This window comes from Lytechinus pictus, chromosome 4, assembly GCF_037042905.1.
Source record: "Lytechinus pictus isolate F3 Inbred chromosome 4, Lp3.0, whole genome shotgun sequence".
Classification (NCBI taxonomy): domain Eukaryota; kingdom Metazoa; phylum Echinodermata; class Echinoidea; order Temnopleuroida; family Toxopneustidae; genus Lytechinus; species Lytechinus pictus.
In genome coordinates, this window is record NC_087248.1 from 21,793,430 (window position 1) to 21,814,366 (window position 20,937).

The 20,937-nt window shown below is 38.4% G+C and overlaps 1 protein-coding gene across 1 annotated transcript in view; it reads right to left on the reverse strand.

Annotated features, from left to right (window-relative positions):
• LOC129259359 (midasin-like) overlaps positions 1-20,937 on the reverse strand; it is a 96,475-nt gene that overhangs the window by 35,056 nt on the left and 40,482 nt on the right. Inside the window, exons 31-55 of the mRNA XM_064097986.1 lie at positions 19,260-19,429; positions 18,167-18,385; positions 17,558-17,760; positions 16,631-16,753; positions 15,958-16,155; positions 15,112-15,219; positions 14,190-14,399; positions 13,282-13,386; positions 12,398-12,541; positions 11,782-11,910; positions 10,798-10,957; positions 10,428-10,541; positions 9,573-9,726; positions 8,746-8,862; positions 8,308-8,392; positions 7,616-7,888; positions 6,995-7,323; positions 6,337-6,566; positions 5,545-5,704; positions 4,575-4,702; positions 4,046-4,176; positions 3,154-3,314; positions 2,311-2,657; positions 1,445-1,679; positions 566-872 (exon numbers count right to left, since the gene is read on the reverse strand). Of these exons, the coding sequence (XP_063954056.1) occupies positions 566-872; positions 1,445-1,679; positions 2,311-2,657; positions 3,154-3,314; positions 4,046-4,176; positions 4,575-4,702; positions 5,545-5,704; positions 6,337-6,566; positions 6,995-7,323; positions 7,616-7,888; positions 8,308-8,392; positions 8,746-8,862; positions 9,573-9,726; positions 10,428-10,541; positions 10,798-10,957; positions 11,782-11,910; positions 12,398-12,541; positions 13,282-13,386; positions 14,190-14,399; positions 15,112-15,219; positions 15,958-16,155; positions 16,631-16,753; positions 17,558-17,760; positions 18,167-18,385; positions 19,260-19,429 (4,540 nt within the window). The remainder of the gene's footprint in view (positions 1-565; positions 873-1,444; positions 1,680-2,310; positions 2,658-3,153; positions 3,315-4,045; positions 4,177-4,574; positions 4,703-5,544; positions 5,705-6,336; positions 6,567-6,994; positions 7,324-7,615; positions 7,889-8,307; positions 8,393-8,745; positions 8,863-9,572; positions 9,727-10,427; positions 10,542-10,797; positions 10,958-11,781; positions 11,911-12,397; positions 12,542-13,281; positions 13,387-14,189; positions 14,400-15,111; positions 15,220-15,957; positions 16,156-16,630; positions 16,754-17,557; positions 17,761-18,166; positions 18,386-19,259; positions 19,430-20,937) is intronic.

The window sequence follows — 20,937 nt, forward strand, 5'->3', positions numbered from 1 at the left end:
CACGAGTGGGGAGTGGCAAATGTAGATTAACACCTTGCCAAAGGATACGAGTGCTGCAGTAGGATTTGAACCCGGATCTTGTAGTTTAAAGGTCCAGAGAAAAAATCTACTGAGCCACAAACCCTCCAAGGCAAACTCTTTTTAGCAATTCAATTTCAACAGAATTTATCTACAACTTTTAGATTCTGAATACACGTGATTGGCTAGCAATGGTGCCTTTTCACCTATATACAATGTATCTCACCTTGTAATATTCAAATTTCAAATTTTGTTGATAAATGTTTCTGTGTCAGGGTCAAACTTCAATACATATTTTTGTTTAACAGACATAGGAATATTAATGGTTTCGTACTCTGTTGAAGCAAGAAAATTATTATTCAATTTGGAAAAATTAAATGATTGCATTTTCCAATCTTCATGTATAATGTACTCTGCTGGGAAATTTAAAAAAAAATATTCTAAAAAAAATTTACAAAATACTAAAAATCTCAGGAAATGTTTACATCTAATTAATCACAAAAGTACATGTATGGGTTACAACTGTAATACTATTGCAAGTTATTACCGTAACAGAACTGCTATCTTCCATTGCACAAGTCTGCATCTCTTCATCATCTCCCACACACGGTTTCCATGACAACCACCTCTCCATTGATGCCACTACAGTGTTGGACTGCATGTGGTTGAGTTGGGCTGCTGCTACCTCAGCAATGACCCCAGTATGACCTTGGACTGATCCAATCTTGCTATGGGGGTGCAGGAGGACAGAGTTGAGGGGATAGAGGAGGTAAGGATGGAAGGGAACTTGGAAGCGGGTGAACTCGTACAAGGATTCCACTTCTCTCAGTTGGTCTTCGATGTTGCTTTGGAGGCTGTGTTTAAAGAATAAAGATAAATAAAATATGGAGATTTATTCTGAGATAAGTTGAGAACCTTCCCAAGCAGATGGTGTTTTATATCGAACCAAGTGGGACCTAAGTCTATGCTTTTGTTAGTAGTTTTTGGCAAAAATAAGCAAGTGAAATATCAGTCAAATGTCAGTTATAAGTTTAGGCAAAATTTGGGGGAGAAATGATCGTTCTAAGGAAAGATACTGAAGAAAATATGCTGTTAAATTACATTGACGCCTATGTAAATGACCAAATAACACTGTTCTTTTACAACAAATGATACTTTTGTAACTTGCTTCCTTTTGCCAAAGTACGGCAGCACTGCTCTCTTGACACTTCTGCATTGACAACATTATCTAGTCACTTCACACAGCAAAGCCAATAGACATGACTTTTGTTAAAATAATATTAATTATAAACAGAATTTATTAGGCGCCAATCATCCAGTTGTCTATTCAACTGCACACTATATATTGCCTGAAGTAGCTGAATCCCTATTCTCAGGAATAAACATCATCCTCACTTTGGTGTTTCACGTTCTTCATGATACTTACCCCTCCTGCGTGAAACTTTTGGACATCAACTCAGCAACCACCTGCTGAGAAGTGGTGATGGCCATGTGCTCCTTGATGGGCCATAGCCAGACAGTCATCTCATGAGCATCTTGGACTGTACCATTTCTCTCATCGGGGGTGGAATCAGGGTCCTCGGGATAGAGGGTTGGATTTGGGGGAAGAAGGCCCTCCCGGATCAGGTTGTATTCAATGGGGCCAACTGCTTCAGCTGCGACTGAACAACAAAGTGAAGGTAAAAAATATTAAAAGTGAGAATCCCTGTCCAGGTTTTGCTCTATTTTGCAATCTAAATTACCAACATGAAGAGAGCTTGTCAGTAAGTTGCTAAAATAAGTATGGAAGACTGTACTGATCCCTGCAGGCAATGTACAAAGAGCAACTGAACCAATTAAGGCTAATGAAGGACTTATGAAATCAACACAAATCAAACCACTCCAAAAATATCAGATTAAATGGCATATGTATAGTAGGATATAAATCGCACCTCCTAGGATTCCATAAATCTGTTCACCTTAATCATAAACATTTAAATAAATTTTTTTTTAAATTTGACATATTCTTGTTTAAAAAAAAAGGCCAAGACTTAGGTGATCATTTGACTTCAAGCTCTAACACAGCCACCCTGATCGGGCACTCAATTACTCAAGAAATTCCTTCCGACCTGGTACTATTTACTACAACCTGGGTGGAGAGTGGCAAATGTAGATCAACACCTGCCAAAGGATGCACGTTCTGCGGTGGGTTTTGAACCCAGGACCTTGTGGTAAAAAGTCCTAAGACTTAACCACTGAGCCACAGCACCCCATTCCTCTATCATTTGGTCAAGAAGTATTAAAGTGACTTACATTCAGATTGGTCCTGTAGAACCAGAACCTTCATGAGGCTGTCTTCGAGCAATCTACTCGTGAATGGTCCACGACTGCTTGACATGAACGCGATGCAGCGATCAGCATCCCGCTGCCTACCGACCACCTTCCCTCCGACCTGTCTGATCACATTCAACGACTGGCAGAGCCTGGAGATGCGTTGGCTGGTCTCCGCGATGTGGGCCGTCTGGAAGGGGAGTGGCTGGCCGAGGAGTCTGCAGAGCTCCTCCCACTGGCCGAGGTCGAGGGTCATGGTGGAGGTAGTGTCAGTTTGGGTCAGCGAGGCATGCAGGCATTTCATGATGGTGTGAAGAGCAGCTGGTAAGCTAATAACAGGGGGGAACAATATCAAAGTAGGACAAGTATATCAGTGCCAGAGAATGAAGCATATTTTGAGTGAATTATCATAAAAACATTACTGGCTTGCATCCAGTAATCAATGATAACATGTTTCAGCAATAAAAATTAGCAAGAATAAAAGCTGTGAAGACGATTTAAACATGACAGTATTCAACTTCTTTATTATAACCACAAAATCAACCAGAAAAGAATTTGATATTTATGCCCAGCAGACATTATGTAATGCAATTGGAAATTGCCATATTGTAAAGTATTGCATTTCCCTAGCATAACATTTATACAAGGTTATAAAAGCAAGCCTGGCTGAAGAATTTCTGGCTTGTAAAATGACTTTGTATTATGTACATTACATGTGTTCCCAATGCTTTTCACAAGGTTAGGTTTACCAATAACATTTCATCCCCATAAAAGCTGATACCCATACGACTTTACACAAACATACAACAAAAAAATTATATCTACCTTGAGGATTCATTTAGAGTTGACTTGACTACTTGGACAGTTTCTTTCAGGAACCAGTCCCAGTGGAGTGCTAGCTGACCAAAAGAAAATCTATCACCATCTGTGATTGGTTGAGTGCATAGTTGCCATAACCTATCCCTCCAACCACAGGCCACAAGAATCTAAGGGGGGGGATAGAAAATGATTTAATTGTATAATTCAATTATACAAAAAAGTGTCATATTTGTACATTTCATACTAATTTTCATCAGCATTTATGACATTTCTAGCAACTGATAAGCAACTAGAAAATGATAAGTAGAACATTAAAATAGTGAAAATATTTGTCTGACTCGCGTTATGGAAAGAAAATACATTCTCTTTATCCTAATCATAGAAAATTGAATGTTCTTTGGCAAGTTTTTGCTGACAAGCCTTCATCAAAGATTGTTTAGCTGCTGATGTGAAATATAAAGTGTGAAAAAAGATAATATATACATGTATACAGTAGAGAAGAGAAATAATATACAATTCTATTCCTTCAAGCTCAAGAAGCAACTATGCCGATGAAGAAGAAAGTTTGACGAAGCTTGTCGCATCGCAGGTGAAAACTTACAAACATACGTAGATTTTCTTGGATTGTGTTTTTAAAAAAAGTTTCCTCAACAAATAGATGACAACTACCAAAGTGCCTAGCAAGTGGAATTCAAATATATTTCATTTTAGTAGGTGGTTTTCCAAAGAGCTTTGTTCTTCAAAGATTTCTAAGCAGCAGGAGATGTGCTCAGAGACTATTCATGTGTCACTTGTATGTGGTGGATTTGTCCTCCAAGGAAAACTGTCCTTTTCGGCTCATAACTGTGGCTTTAGAAGGACAGAGGGTAAGCCGAGTTTATTAAAAACTTCAGATTACCTGGAAAGCCTGGTCCTCTTCCAAAGGTCCATCAAAAGCGAGCCTCTCCGAGAAGAACTGGTCCCAGGCGTGGAAGAATGGACCAACATGCGCTACAGACTGGTGAGGTAAAGCTTCACTACTAAGACGACCTGTACGAATCGAAAATAGAACATCAATCACAATTTCAATGTATTTTACTCCAGGTCACACTTTGAAATTCGGGTTCACTCAGCATGAGATGTGCATACTGTGCAATCTCGATTAAATTTCCAAGCAATCCGGAAAAGAGTGCTGTCAAGGAAATTCTTGTATCTTGTATTTTATTTAACTTTACAACTTCAAACTGTGACAGTCTGAAACAGTATGATTCTTTCAAATAACCTGATTTCCTAATATTTCCCTTTTTGAATACCAAGTTACTAATTTGGCTATTTACAGAAACCTTCTCTAATGACTTGTCAATGGGTTGGGGGTGGTAGGTCCAAACTAGGATAATAGCAAGAAAGTCTTGTATTTATAAGAAGCAAAAATATCGGTTATAGAGTACCTTTTTCAAAAGCTTGAGAGAGTTGAAGGACTGTTGATGGTTTCCTCTTCTTCTTGCTCTTTGGCTCTTGGTTGGTTTGATGGGCAAGGCAAGATTCGAACAATGCTCTTCTCAGGAACACAAATAATCTGTACATAATGCAAAAGAATTGAAATCAGATTAAATAATTTGCATCCCTGTATCTTAATGCGACAGTGTGTGGTCTCATTGAATGTGTGTTGTTAGCTAGTTTTTTTTTTATACCTTTGAGATAGATATTAAGAATACAACAAATTAGACTATAATTTTACTGTCTAAGGAAACTTATGTTTTGAAGAGAAAGGTATTTGCCTTGAGTAGTGTTCAACTTTCCATCTTTTTCTGTAGACGTACAGTGTAACTCCTGTAGGAGATGTTTAAGGCCAAGATTGAAGAAAGCCACCTACGTTTCGACTAAACTCATATGCGCCGTCTCCTAACCTGGTGCATTATACCAGACGGTCCTGCACTGTATCACATCCAGGAACTTGGCAGGGCAGATTTCCACCACATCAACAGCAAGCTCATTTAACAAATGACATAGGGAAAACAATCTACATCTAACTTTAATACTTAGTCAGAGAAGCTGACCTTATAGACCATAGAAATTACTCTGAGAGAAAATGGCCCAGAGGGGATTCAAACTCACGACCTCACAATCATTAGTCCAATGCTCTAACCACTAGACCACACAACCCAACAGAATGTCCAATCTAGTGTTGCACATTGGAACATATCCATAAATGTACTTTCTGTTGAAAACATGGCAAATCGTCGTGTCGGTCTAAGGACCCCCTAAACACCACACTTTCACACATTGCATTCGCAAAAAAATGCCCTTTGCAGCACGCATAAGTGCACTGCATAAGGGCGTTTCTGCACAAATACGGTGTGCGAAAATGTTTTGCTAAGGGTGTTCTTGCACCAACACGATGAAATCTCAGTAACAAACCTTCTAGCTAGGGATTGGATTCTTTCCATCCCATTTGGACCGTCATCTTCCATGCTCTCTTCTTGAGCTGATGCTGCCCTCTGGAGGTGAAAATTAAACAGTTTTAGTAACTGCTCGTTCCAGTGGACATCCAGAGGAGAGATGATCAAGAAATCCTTCACTGAAAAACAAAGACAGAAAAATATGTTAGTCTTATTTTCTCTTGCATGTACAACAATGAAAAGATGTAGAGGTCTACTCTCAAATCAAACAGTGCATCCCATGAAAGGAGACCTATGGCCTACTTCCTAAAACTTGTTATAATAACAAATTTGCAATAACAGTTTAAAGCCACTGAAATCATTCAGTTTGGCTGGCTGATATTGAAATTGTTATAGAAATTCAGAAGTTTTCGTCGCAACAAGTTCACACGAAAGGGAACCCTGGATTAGTGATATCGGGATGGGGAGGGGTTGGTGAGAACGGTTAGGAATTCAAATTTGGGGTTTGATAGTTTAAATGAGAACTTTCTTAATGTATTGTAACAAGCCTTCATGAAAGAGGGCCCAGGATAAGTGATTATTTTTCATTTTTCCAGATTAATTTCTGGACATTATCTGGACCTTAATGTACTGCAGGCTTACTGCATCAATGTTCAAACACTGTTTATAAAATAAAATTGAAGATTCCAAGAAATTCAGCTGATTTTCGGGAATTTCAGATTCAGTTTGAGGATTTTTTTTTTTTTTTTTTTTTGGGGGGGGGGGTTAGCTGAGAAAACACTGCATGTGACAGTCATCCCTTTTGACTTACTGTGGTGACCCCAAAACAGCTCCTTCATCTCTTTCTCAATCTGCTCTGTGATTGGATGATTCATCAAGCTGTGAAGGACACCTTTAGCCAATGATCCAACGTCCAGCACGCTTCCTGGGCATGACCCAAGAGATTTCAGCCAATCACAGCGCAGCTTGCAGTCCTCAAGGCTGGCCTTCTCCAAGACGATAAGGAGAGCAGCTTTCAGGAGCATTTCTGTTGATGTGGTTCTGCAATGTGAATACAAAGGAATTACATATAATCTTAGAATACTTTAATATACCTGGTACACAAATATACAAAGAGATACAGAATTATCCATTATTATTGAAAAACTGCAACAATCATATTTCATCTGTAGATCTAACAATCCCAATATTCATGAACTTGTCGATAAACAATTTTTGTTACACAACATACAAGAGAAGCACATTCACAGAAACAATATATCCTAAGATTTGCATAACTATAATGCTCATTAATTCCTCATTACATGTTCTTTACGTTTCCAAGATTTAACATATCTTAACCTTACTCATGTTTGAACAGATGAAGATCTATAATTGTTATCACTGTCAACCTTTTAATATCATACTAAACTGGGATTTTCGTACATGTACAAAGTAAATGATTTTTTAGTGCTTGAACATACATGTACCTGTCTGAGCTTTGTAGTTCTGTAAGAAGATGATGCAACACGGCTCCCTCTCGCTGGATGGTCACTAGCATCGGGTTGGTGATCAGGTTCTTTGCATCGGTTAGAGGGTAGGACTTAATGACATGATCCTCCACATCATCAACATCATCATCGTCGTCATCATCATCACCATCATCCTCGTAATCCTTGTCACCTAACCCTTCACTATTGGCAAGGTGGGAATCGGTAAGAGAGTGCTCCTCAATCTCCATTGGAGAGTCATGGTCTGCATCATCGGCTGCGCTACCAGATTGTCCTTGCAGACATCGCTCAAGTGCCTCTCTTGCTCTCTGTTCAAATTCAGGAACACAATTGTTAAAGGTCAGTAAAAGAATAGCTACATCTACTAAATGAAACATAAAAGGGTATGAAATGTGACCGGGGGTAGAAAGAGCAGTTCTTATCATATCTTGCCCTGGCACTAATGGAATGGAAGTCTAAGACCAGGGTGTGTATTCTATATTATTAGGGCAATGTTTCACAAGAAGATGATTACAACTTTCAGAGCACTCATCTTGCAAACTAATCCCTTATTTCCTTAGACTTTGTACTGGGAACATGCAATACCCGTAGAAAACTCACCTGTTTATTACCGATGAGGAGCTGCCCATTGACATACACCTCCATGCATGCCTCCCATAGCGCCCTCTTCATCCCCGATCCGTTCCTCGAGAGCTGCATCACCATGGAGCCTGCCAGGAGGAGGCTTGGTAACCGGGCGGAGTCGGTGCCCTGGAGATGGGATCGCATCTCTTGGTGGATGTTGATGAGGCTGGTGATAGTGCCTTCGGAAGTCAGGCCCAGGGAGTGTAGGAGGGTCCTGCTGTCTTGATCGCTATATGCCCCACCTTCATTCTGTAATCATGGAGTTTCAGACAAAAATTAGATATACAAATCATTACAAGTGAGAAAATATGAGCGAATATGAGTGCAATGCACTCAATTGTATTAATAATGGTACCCAATCCAAAAGGACACTACACACTGTCCTGTTGCACAACTTTGTGAACACTTGGTGAATATTTGTGCTGCCAATAACCTCTAGAAATACAAACCTGTGCATTATTTGTTTTATGACATATCAATACAGTTGATAAGTATGGTTACAAAAACACTGACCAGGAACCAATCAGAGTTGTTCTTTCATATTTGCAATTCATCACAACTACAGAGCCCTAGTTGTAGACAAGCAAGGATTGGAAAGACGAAATGGAAAGTAGGTAAAGTGAAGCAATCCGCAATTTACATGTACCTTCAATTTTTTATATACTAACCTCTCCTAACATGTATATCTCCACTCCTCTGTTTCTCATTGCTCTTGAGATCTCACCATGGCGTGGATCCATGGACAGGAATAATCTGGATGGAACGTAGAACCAAAATATTTCAGAATTTCTGGTATTTCCCAAATTTCTCAAAAAGAAAATATTCATGACATCTCTACAAGCACAGCCAAAAAGTACAATATGCAGCTCCAATAACATACACATAAGATCCATACAGTCTATGCCTAAAGCTAGTGCCTTGAAGTTTAAAATTTTGCCACATGGAGTTTAAGTCCCACCCCCAATCCCCCATGCCCCCATGGTGTAGCATCATATTGCTAATAAGTTGTCAAGCCCCCCCCCCCCCCATGGTATTAGGAGAAGTAGCAATCAGCGACATAAATGCAACGGGAAAGTCCCTTGGGTTAATTAGGTGATATAACATACCTGAATTGTGGGTGTGGCTTGATGGCTGGAATCTGGCCATCTATGACCCCTCTCTCATTTATCGTCAGTACACCACCAGGCTCCAGCAAAGCATTCAGACGATCCAACACAGAGGGACTGTGGGATTTAAAATTAGATGATGAAATCATTTATCAGCATCACCAGTCGATTTAACAATTAACAAAAGTATACAGTGATAACGAAGGTATAAGAAATAAAAATTTTGAGTTATACTTTTTTCAACAATGATTTAAAAGGATAGTCTTACAGTGCTTGAAATATTTACAGTATCTGAAAAAAAAAGTATTTTGAAAAGCATTGACACAAACAACAGTCAAAGTTGCATCTTTCAGTGGGACTCTCACTCAATTTTTTTTGTTTCAAGCATTAATAACTATTGGCTAGGTACCTTGATAATTATCTCAAATGATTTTTTAATGATCATTCATGATGACCCCTATATCAATATTTTTACTCAGCATCTCATGTTTAGGAATCGCTTCCGCTTAGCTTTCAACTTGGGGCGTTGCTAGAAACTTGGCTGCGTTCCATTCCAAATTAAAACATAGCAGTGGGATGTTGCAAGAAAGTTGAGGTGAAATGGAATGCAAGTCAACTACTAATTTGAGTTTAATCAAAGAACTTGCACTTGATTTAGGGACTTATTTGGAACCTAACATAAGTTTCTTACACCCATTAATGTTATTCTCTCAATTAGGATTGCCATTATTACATCTGTTCAATAATAGTTTGCTAGAACTTATCATTATCTGTGCCTTATCCTTCCATCATTTCAGAAAACTGAACGCAAGAGTTCCCACACTAACCTGCAGAAGTTGACATTATCGATGAGAAGCCAGTCACCATTCTTGAGGGCGTGAACCAAGAGTCCATCCACCCACTCAAACTTGCCTCCCCCACCAGGAATGGAACGGTCCTCTAATTTGCATTTGCTCTTCAAATCATCGGCAGCTTCAACCACTGTGAAAACACAGGAAAAGGGGGGATCATTTATGTCACTTTTCATTGTGTAATATCAATATGTTTAGACAGTTTAATATTGCTGATATTAAAGTTACACAAAACTTCACAAATGACTGGCATATGATAGGCCAAGAATTTTCTTAATTATTTGGCATCTGTGGTAATGTCCAGACTTTGATTTTTATTTAAATTTTTAACAAGCATTGTTAGATCAAACTTAATTGTTTACAACAACTGAATAGCAGTATTAGCATGTTCATATATTTTATATTCCTGCTGCTACAATTTTTCTTCCCCAAGCTTTAGCACACCTGTCCATAAATTACATTACCAAAAGGACTGACATACACATACTTTATCAAAATATTTTGGCAATCAATAGCAAAGCCGCACATAACTGATGAACAGTCCGGTGGTACACCCTTGTATCACTTTTATGACTGAATAACTTTGTGTGAAATAAATACAATTAGTATAACAATGAAATAATTTTTCCCCGAGAGTTCTGCGCATGGTTATAATTGATCATTACTTGTAATTCCCCAAATTATTTGGAATAATCATTCTCCGATCTAAAAGAAAATACACAGCCTAGCAAATAAATCTTATACAATTCTAAATTATACATTTTCCATTTATTTTCTTATAAATTGTACGTGTATTTCAATAAAGGAAATTCTGTTTTGCTCTGTACTTACCTATTGCAAGCTCTGGACCACCTTGCATAGTTTCTGAACAAGTCTGTAACTGTGCCAAGAGTTGGTCAAGCAAGTTGAGCTTCTGCTCGGTAGGATAGAGACTATCTTTTTCCCCTGAAAAAAAAGATAGTACCAATAATAATAAATAATAACAATGCTACTACTACTACTACTAAACTACTACTACCATTTCTTCTACCAATACTACTATTACTGTTGCCGCTGCCGCTGCTACCGTTGCCGCCACCGCTATTACAGCTAATGCTGCATAAATTAAGCAGGATCTGAATTCATAAGGAAAAGAAGCATTTTGATAATAGAAAAATTATAATAAATTTGAAAAACTATGCGAATATACAACTAAACTTACTTCCTTCATTGGGTAATTTCAGAGTACTCAAGATTCCCATGATCCTCTTTGCTTTCAGTCTGGTTCCGGATGCATCACTGGTTAGCAGATTTCTGACGGTTGCCATAGCAACATCATCTATCATACCCAACAAACTCTCCCAATGCCGGATTATATCGGCCTATAAAGATAAAAGGAAATAGGGAAATGTAAAGTGAATGTCATCTGTGTGTTTCAATGCATCAATCTGTTTGCTAGCATTCAAAGCATATCCAGGATCCCTCTACTGAAACATCAGATCAAGGACGAAACATATCGATACTCTTGATCTAAAGTTTAAACTTAATGTCCCGTATTTCTGAACTCTGGTTTAAATTGACGTTTGGTCTAAAGTTGTGGTTTAAGTATACAAGTAGATAGCCAATTGTGAAACAAGTCTCTAACAGTACTGTTTAAATTTATCAGCTCATCTGTTACTCAGGTCATTCATACAGGGGTGTGAGTGATCACAAATAAAAAGATCTGAAAAAAGCTGAAGAGTGTTGAAAAAGTCTGAAATAGAAAGAGCTCCCATACTTTTTGTACAGAGGAAGGCCAAAAATAAGCTGAAAATCAAAACAAAAAAATCTGAACTCTCACACCCCTGCTCCTAACTGTCTGGGAACGATAACTGGAATAGTTTTCCTCACCATTATACCATGACAAAAGAACACAGTAAACATGAGAAATTTACAATGCTAAAAAAATTACATGACAATTCCAGCTCTCCATACTTTTTATTTGATTTGATTATTGATTTCCATTTCACAATTGTATATTATATGACAAACATAACATATAAAGGTCGAAAACTTACTTCCTTAACTTAACCCAACTTCAGAATACGGGCCATTGTAGTTAGGTCCCTAGATATACTTTTACCTTAATTGTGAAAAAAGGTACATATTCTTATGAAATCACTAAAAAAATTGAATCTAATTAAAGACTCTAGACTATCAGGCTTACCTGTTCAAATCCACCCAGTAGTTCTGTGGTATCCATAGCACTGTTCATGGCCAGGACCTGGAGCCGATGGCCAGTCAAAGAAGCCAGGAGATGGACCAGGGAGGTCTTCCCACTTGAGCTTGGACCAACCTGGATCATAACGAATGATTAAAAGCAAAACTTGGTGTAAACAAATTTTTATTTTGAATGAATAGTTCAGGCGGCATGCATGTATATCTGAATTTGTTCAACAAATTGTGCTTAAAAAATATCTTCACTAGCATCCATTGTTCTAGCTGGGGTATGTTCCACAAAGAGATGTGTCTGAACATAACTCAAAAAAGGTCAAGCACAAATGCAAAATATATGCATCTGATTGGTAGAAAATCAAATTGTGTTTGAATTTTTGAGTTGTATTTGATTGCAATTCATTTTGCAACAGGCCCCTGGGCTGTTTTGAGAATGCATATGAATGTTAATTGATGTCACACACAGGTTCATAATCAGCACATACATCACCCACAGTATACATGTAATCTACAAAATTGAGAATACAAGGAAAAATTCCATGATTTAAGGATAAAAGTCATAATCATGTCATGTATTGAATAAAGAAATACAGACTGCTTAATCTTACCAGAATGGACATCCAGTTCATCTCGACACATTTCATGATAGATTCCAGTGTGTCCAGGTCATGGTGAAGCAGCTGAAGAGGTGACCTGGAGAGGGTGCTGTTCACATCACAGGCGGGGTCACGGGCCAGGAATGAATGCCCAACCTGACAAGGATGAAAAGAGACCAGGACCCAGTAGCATGAAGCTTAGCGATCGATTGTGGAGGTGAACTGCATGATTTATCACACGCAATAATCAATGCAATCGATTGTGGAAATCGGCCCTATGATCAATCACTTAAGCTTTCTCTTATAGGATCTGGAAATCTATGGCACCTTAACGAAGGTACTCTTGTCTTTTAGCAGAAAACGTGCATATTTTCATTAACAATGGCAAAAGCCACTGCATGCAATGGCCTAATTTACAGGCCTTTTAAGAAAAATTGTCAGCTGCTCATCCCTTACAAGGCAACATTGGAAATATCCATGCCCCTGAAAGAACCTCATGCATCGATTATAACGCAATAGAGAGCAACCATCAACAGTTTTTTTTACAAAGTAGTTATTTTTCACAGTAAACCTCATTAGACCTTATCGGTACAACATCTCATAAAATATATTTGATGCTTTCGTTCCCTTCTCAATATTGTTCATGTATTATTTCAAATATTTGTCTTGTACTTTTGTACAGTAACACTTATCACTTCACTTTTTCTTATCGTGGTGTGCAAAGTAAGGATGCAATGTAAGGATGGAAAATAAAGTGCATGAAATTCTAACAATGTATAATACAGTAGGCCTACATGTTATAATTTATACTCTCTATTATCAGACTTTACTAAATAAATATTCAATGAAACACAACTGAAAATGATCTGAATGTTGGTCATGAACATTACACTTACCTGGACATGTGAATGAGTGATATGGAATTGTCTGCTACTCCTATAGGCCTCTGATGGTATCTCTTCTCCCTTGGTTCTGAAGACTACATGATACAGCTTGAAAATCTGAAAATCAAACATTTGAACTTGAATATGGATTAAAATGGTGGATTCCAGCTTCCTGAGGCAGCCAAGAAACAGTGTTGTTTGGGAGAAATGTGCAATTGGATTGACTATAATCACCCAAAACATCACTGTTACCACCACCTGTATCATATCATCACCATCATACCACCAATACTACATATGCAGTCACAAAAATCGCTTCCAAAATCACCATCACCATCACCACCGTGTTTTTTCCACCATATAACCAACAAAAAAATTAGCATCATCATCACACCACTAATACCACAACATCACGTGCATGCCATAATCACTTCCATCACTACCAATGCATCTACCATATCCGTCGCCGCCAATACCATCACAAACATTACCTCCTCCCACACCACTATACCATCACCATCATACCATCATCCCGCATCACCACCAATTAAACCCCTCTAACACCACTGATTTCACCATCATCACCACAACCGCAGGACATCACCACCATAACACCAACACACATATAAAACCACCATCACCCATAATCGACACCAATACCACCAATACCACTATAAAACCATTACCACCACCACCATGCATACATACATGTACATACCTACACCACCACTATCCCCATCACCACCACCACAATCATCAGCACCAATACTACACCACCACCACTACTACCATCACCAAACAAATGTCACAAATGCCATATCCACACCACCAACCCCACCACCATCATCTTCACTAACCATCATACAAACAAGGCTACCAACAACCTCACCGCCCATTCTCAATCCCATTCCTGGACCCACCTTCTCCTTATCATCAGCAGTCCTCATCCTATCACCGTAGACCAGACCCACGTGCTGCCCCGGATCCATCTGACCTTTGATCCCAATCTGACCTTTGACCCCTTGGTCATGCACCATCAGGTCACACCACCGGAAGAGGTCACGGAGGTTGAATTCCCATGGTCCTCCCCTCTGACCCCAGCGACCCTCGATCATTGTCTTCCTGTACAGCTGCAATCACAATTCATAATAATAATGATAATAATAATATCATATCTATGAGGATATGATTGAAAAAGAACAAAGTATTAGTGAGACTTTCAAGCTGTATGATGTTTTTATGTGGAGTTATATACATTTTGAGTATTTACAAGATATGCAGACATATTTCTGATTCATAATAATAATTCATGAGGAAAAATATGATTGAAAATGAACAAAGAATTAGTTACAATTTGATGCCGTATGACGTCTCCATGTGGATACATTTTAAGTATTCACAAGATATTCAGACGTCCTTTTACGACTTAACAAGACATCATCACACCCCATTTATACGTGCCCTATCATTTTGTTGGGGGGGATGTCATCCTCAGATTTTCTGCACACACATTCTTGGTCAAGTAAAGCACTTGTTCAGTTGATTCAGTCTATTATTACCCAATAAATCTACTATGATTTTTCAATTTGCAAGAGCTGGTACTAAATACAAACTCATACATGCCAATCATAAAATCTAAGATAATGGGACAAAATGGGAAGACAGAGGCTGAAAACAGGGACATTGCAGGGCTACCTGAACATAAGTACATACAGATTTTTCGCTTGAATAAACAGCGGTTGAAGTGGCTTATCTTTCACCGAAAATTGGGACTACCCCCATTAGATTGGGGTTACTATAGAAGGTAGACAAACTCCCTTACAGAAATCCTTCAGAACTCACCCTATTGCTGAATTCCACCATCTTGAACAGAATATCTCTGTCTATCATAGGATACACAGAGCTGACAATGAAGAGCAGATCCCCTGATGTGAACGGCTCTATGTATACCTATTAATAAATATAAACAATAAAGGATATGACATACATGTACAAGTCTAACATTGTTTACAAGGGTTACATAACCTAACAATACGTATAAAGCGCTTTATACAATGTAAATTTTTTATTATTTTCATTATTATTATAATAAAATTCATTCAGTGGGTATGGCTACATGTATGCACAAGGACACCTACATGTAACAAGCTTAGACAAGAAACAGGAGAAAACTGTATTCTGTAAGAGTGATATGCTGTGTAAAACTTCACACTGAAAACACTCACGAATGCCCGAAAAACACAAATCATCCATCAATATTACTACCATATAACTCAAACAAGGGCAGGAAATCATTTTTATTTTTAGGGAATATTTTTTTCCTACACATTGGGGCAATTGCTCAATTATCAGGGTTATTGATTTCATTTGAAGGGCTACTTTTTCTGCAACAATCAATTTATGCAGTATATGCAACAAAATCAACGAAAAATCATTTTCTCTGAAAATTGAGAAGAACTTTTTTTTCCTTCAGTTTATCAATAGACAAATCCTTTCACACCAGCTCCTGAAAGAAATTTTAAAAATAGTAATCACGAAATATTAAAAATTTGTAATTTATGCATTTTATGTTACATAACATATGGGGCAGCTGCTGTATATGATGTCACAAATAAAAAATAATAATTTCTAATATTTTTCTTAATCTTTGATGGATTTTCCTCAAACCTTCAACACTACACCCGTTACCTGTGTGAACCTGTTGAGGAATGACTTGGGCAGTCCCTTGCGGCCCCCTCCCTGCTTCAACGGGTTCTGGCATGCAAAGATCCTGGTCTTCTCGTGCTGGATCTGGAACGATCGGCCCAGCTCGGGAACAAAGACCTCCGCCCTGTGGTCCAGGCAAGCATTCAGACCTTCTAGTACCGACTGGGAGGCCAGATTCAGCTGCGAAATGAGTTTAAAGTAATTATGATGATGACAATAATAAAAATATTAGCAAAAACAATAATAACAATACTCAAAATAGGCATCTATTGAGCGGCATCTATTCTGAGGTGCACTATTATCATTATGAGAAGAGCCGGGATGCTGTGGTTCACCCTATTGCCTTGTAATCAGAGGGTCATGTGTTTGAATCCCACGGAAGGCTAGTGTCCTTTGGCATGACGTCAATCCACAAGAATGAAGGAATGAATGAATGAATGAGTGAACAAACGAACGAATGAATGAATGAACGAACGAATGAATGCATGGACTAATGGAATGGATGATAGATGGATTGATAAAGATGACTGAATATATGGAAATGAATGAATATGAGTCAACTAATAATGCATGAGTGAATAAATGGCAGAATGGATATCAGAACAAACATGAAGCAAACAAAGAATCATCATTTTATTAAATCAATATGAATTACCTCATCAAGGACAACCCAATGCCCAGCTCGGAGAGCCTGGAGGAGGGGTCCATCCCTCCAAGCAAACTGACCCCCTTCACCTCCCTCTACTGGAAGATCAGCTCCAAACAGGTCCGTGATATCCTGATAAAGGAGACAATTTTTAAGTTAGATTAAAATAATGATCTTCAACTTATTCTAAGATGTATTATAGTTATTATCATAGCAAGTCCATTGCTAAAACCATCATCACCAATCCTCATCCCAATTTTTTTCATTATCATCATCTCATCATCATCATCATCAACACTGCAATCAACAATATCATCTCTAACAACGGAAAGTACCACCATCACAACCGCTAATTTCATTACCACCACTCCTAAACAGCCAATCTAAACCATGGACTCCACATAATTACCATAAGATTGACACCAACAACTTCAATAATCAATGGCAAGATTCGTACCATGGGTACAAGAATATCAGCAGCAACAATGTCATAAAATGTATCAACTCTACAAACAAAATCATCATCACCACAAAAATTTACACCATCAACACCACTATCATCAACACTATCATCATTAACACCACCACCATCAACGCATACAGCAACACTATCCTCTGCATCATCGCCATCAACATCATTCCCATCATCAACATCATAACCATCATCACTACCATCAACAGTAATAACACAACCACCACTACCACAATCAAAACCATTACAGGGAATAATTTTCCTGGTATGGCATCGCAATTTGCTCCATAGTTTTGGAAGACTACTATGCATAAAGTCTATTGTATAGCATATTTTTACGTAGGACTGTACATTACTTAGTTGAGAGCTTTTATCTTATGACCAAAAATGCTATTCAAATTTGTAAAGCAAAATTATTCCCTGCATTATTGTCACTAACACCACCACTACCACCCCCAACTTACTGTCTGCTCTGATAGATTAATCCGGACCAGTTCATGACCGGACGCCTTGGCCAGGGCTGACACCAGACTGGTCTTCCCTACCCCTGGGGACCCTTCAAGGAGGATAGCCCTGGGCAGCTGCAGTGCTCGCAGAATACGTTGGGCATTGAGTGCGGTGGTCGGGGCATCGAGGGCGTAACCTACCGGTGATCTTGGCGATGGCCCTTTTAATAAAATATTTAAAACATCAAAGTCAATTTTTATCCAACACTCGACTACATCTTTAATCTCAGCAACTGTAATTCTCTGATGTCTGATAAGTATTGTTACTGAACTAAAAATGCATACAAATGAGTGTGAAATGTATCTTAAAATTATAGCAAGCAAAATGTCTAAACATTACAGCAAACATTATGTGTACAGACAAAATTAAAATGATAGTTTGGGGGTACTAACAGGTGAGCCTCCACTGTTATAATTCATTTCAGTTCATTATTTTCTACCCAACTGAAGAATACCCATGGTGTGAAAAAAATTTAAATAAGAGTATCATTAACCAAGATATTATTGAATTTTCACCAAGTTGGACAATAATCGAAAAATGAGACAAGTAGTATTTCTATTCTATACCTCTTTTAATGAAGAAAGGCCGAATTCCGAACTTGTTCCCTTCACACACAATTCCTCCTCCATGACCTTTGACCTCTTTGAGGTCACTCAGGTCAGAGGTCACCAGGAGGCTGGAGAGGTCAATCTCTTGGTCTGTGAGTTGTTTGATCTGATATGAGAGCCAACGGATGCACGTGTGTCTGGCTTGGGTCGGAGGCACTAAGGAGTTGCTGGTTGTACCTTAAAAGATAAATGCCAATTGTGGGGACAATCTAAAAATTAGTTCGAACGGAATGCAATGAAATAACCATCCAGTGAGTTTTTATGTATAAATGAATAGACAAATATGCCAAATTTGTTCTGGTAGAAAATGTGTAATTGCAGAGATATGGACAAAATAAGCATGACTTTCCAGTTAGGTGCAGGGTCTTTTACACTGCCCCACATGTGCTTATCTGTGTTTGTCAGCACTGCACATACATACAGAATATCAGCAAAAGGTGTCTGAAAGGACATGGTGCAAGATGCAATGCAGTTAAGCATTTACATAAAGGCCATTTCAAGGGAGACAAGAAAAGTGGTCTTAATGAGCGGTTCCATGACATTTGCTCCGGCGACAATTGCTCCACTGTAATTCCACACACTAATGGAAGGACCAAATTCAACCCGGGATTTAACACTTTGCCTTATCCTAGACCTAACCCTAAACCTGACATAAAACCTTAATACAACCTTAAACCTAACCCTATATCTTAAACGAAATTAAGCCCGGAGCAAATGTTGTGTCACCTAAAGAGCAGGTGGTCTCTATGGACAGCTTCCTGTAATAAAGCAAAACCTGTATATGAAGACCACACAAGGGAGACAGGAACAGTGGTATTTATGGACAGGTTCCTTAATAGTGGAACCTATCTATGAATATCACCCAGGGGAGACAAAGATAATGGTCTTCATCAGTAGGAGGTCTTTACTGAGACATTCATTTAGTACACATTTCAATGGGGAAAGTATTCCAAGCGAAACCATATTTGTGGACTTAACTGTATATACAGGTTTGACTATATTGTACATTGATTGGGTAAAACGAAGAGTCAAAAGATCTATTTATATTTACCTGAGCCTAGACCATCCACAAAGACCATGCAGGCACCATGGATGTAGGCAACAGCCGGGTCAAGAGGTGAAAGGTCATCGGGTGAGGTCATGGGGTCATGATGGGAAGGGTCGCAGCAAACGTTAATGAAGTTCACCCAAGAGAGGATGTCCCGAATGCTGACAGTACACCTGAAAGTATGTGATATTAATAATGATGATAATGACAGAACTTATATGTACATGTAACTATTGATGTCCATATTAATGTTTATGAAGATATTTTCTTTCTTTTTATTGCATGAATTTGATCTTGTTTAATATGTTGTTAAATTATTTGTATACTGTATGTACACCTGTGCATTCTTTTTATCTTTTTGTTCGAAGAAGACAAAAATATATTTTCTTCTATTCTATTTTTTATTCTATTATACTCAAGTATTCTCTACATGTATTTCTAGATCTGCATATACAACATCCAGCAGCACACCGGAGACACCCATTTCTATTCCTTCTGCAGCTTCTTCAACTCCAAACTCTTCCACTTCTACTTCTGCTATGGTATCACAATCTTCTGCACCTTCTACTTCAGGTACAGAACCTTCAACTTGACCTTCTACATGCAAAGGAGTGGTCACTACAGGTAGAGGAACTACAATTTATGTGATCACTACAATTAAGGCCATGAAATCTGTAAATGGGCAGTTCCAAATAAATCACATCGTAATCATCCGACTGGTGAACCCCGTTAAACAATTGAGAATAAAACATCAAAATTTGGCAAGAGGAAGTACCATCGATGCAGGGCGGCAGTAGGACAGTGGGTTTTCAGAGGTATCTCTTGTGAAACGAAAGAGATTTTTCTCATCGCTCTGAGAGACAACAGAGACAGGGCTACTCTTGAAGTTGAGCCATCAATCAACAAACACATCTAATCAGAGACAATGTTTCTAAGCGATTGCTGGAAAGCATACAATCATCAAGAAGCCAAAGGATTCCAGCATTTCAACTGTGCATCATTTGTTGCATTCCATAGACCCAGACATCCACAAACACACCCATTCAAGGGCCTCTTTGTGCTACAACGGCAATTAAGCCATCTTTGACAAAGGTCTGATGAAGCTTGCAGGATAATGCATGTTCATTTCATTGCAAATACATGCAGGTGGAGGGAAGAAAGAGAAAAACCTGGGAGCAATGTGAGGTTTTGCTCCTGAAACATGGGAGTAAGAAAGACTGGCAAGATGCTGAGAGGAAGTGGTCCGACTTGAAGGTCAGGGCAAATTAATATGATACTGAGAAAAATAAGAAAGGTCATTCATAAACTATGCATTTTTTTTGTAAATTAAGAGAATGTATTCTGCTTGCTACTCTGCATCCAAATGACAAGTAAAGATTTGTCATATTGCTTACTTCCTAACATTTTTGAAGACCATTGCAGTCATTCAGAACTGTGTCTTCAACCAGTAAGCTTGCAAAATTATTTTCATGCCAACTTACCATCACATTGTGCTATAAATGAAACAATTGTACATATACGGGAGCTGCTTTTTAAGACACAGCATTGACAGCACATTTATAGCAGCATTCCTTCAAACAGACATGTCACATACTTATGTTAACTTAGGTGTTTAAGTTAGGAGGCAACACATTTGAAGGAAAATCGTGCATTTGTAAACCTTCAAAAACAATAGTCCATA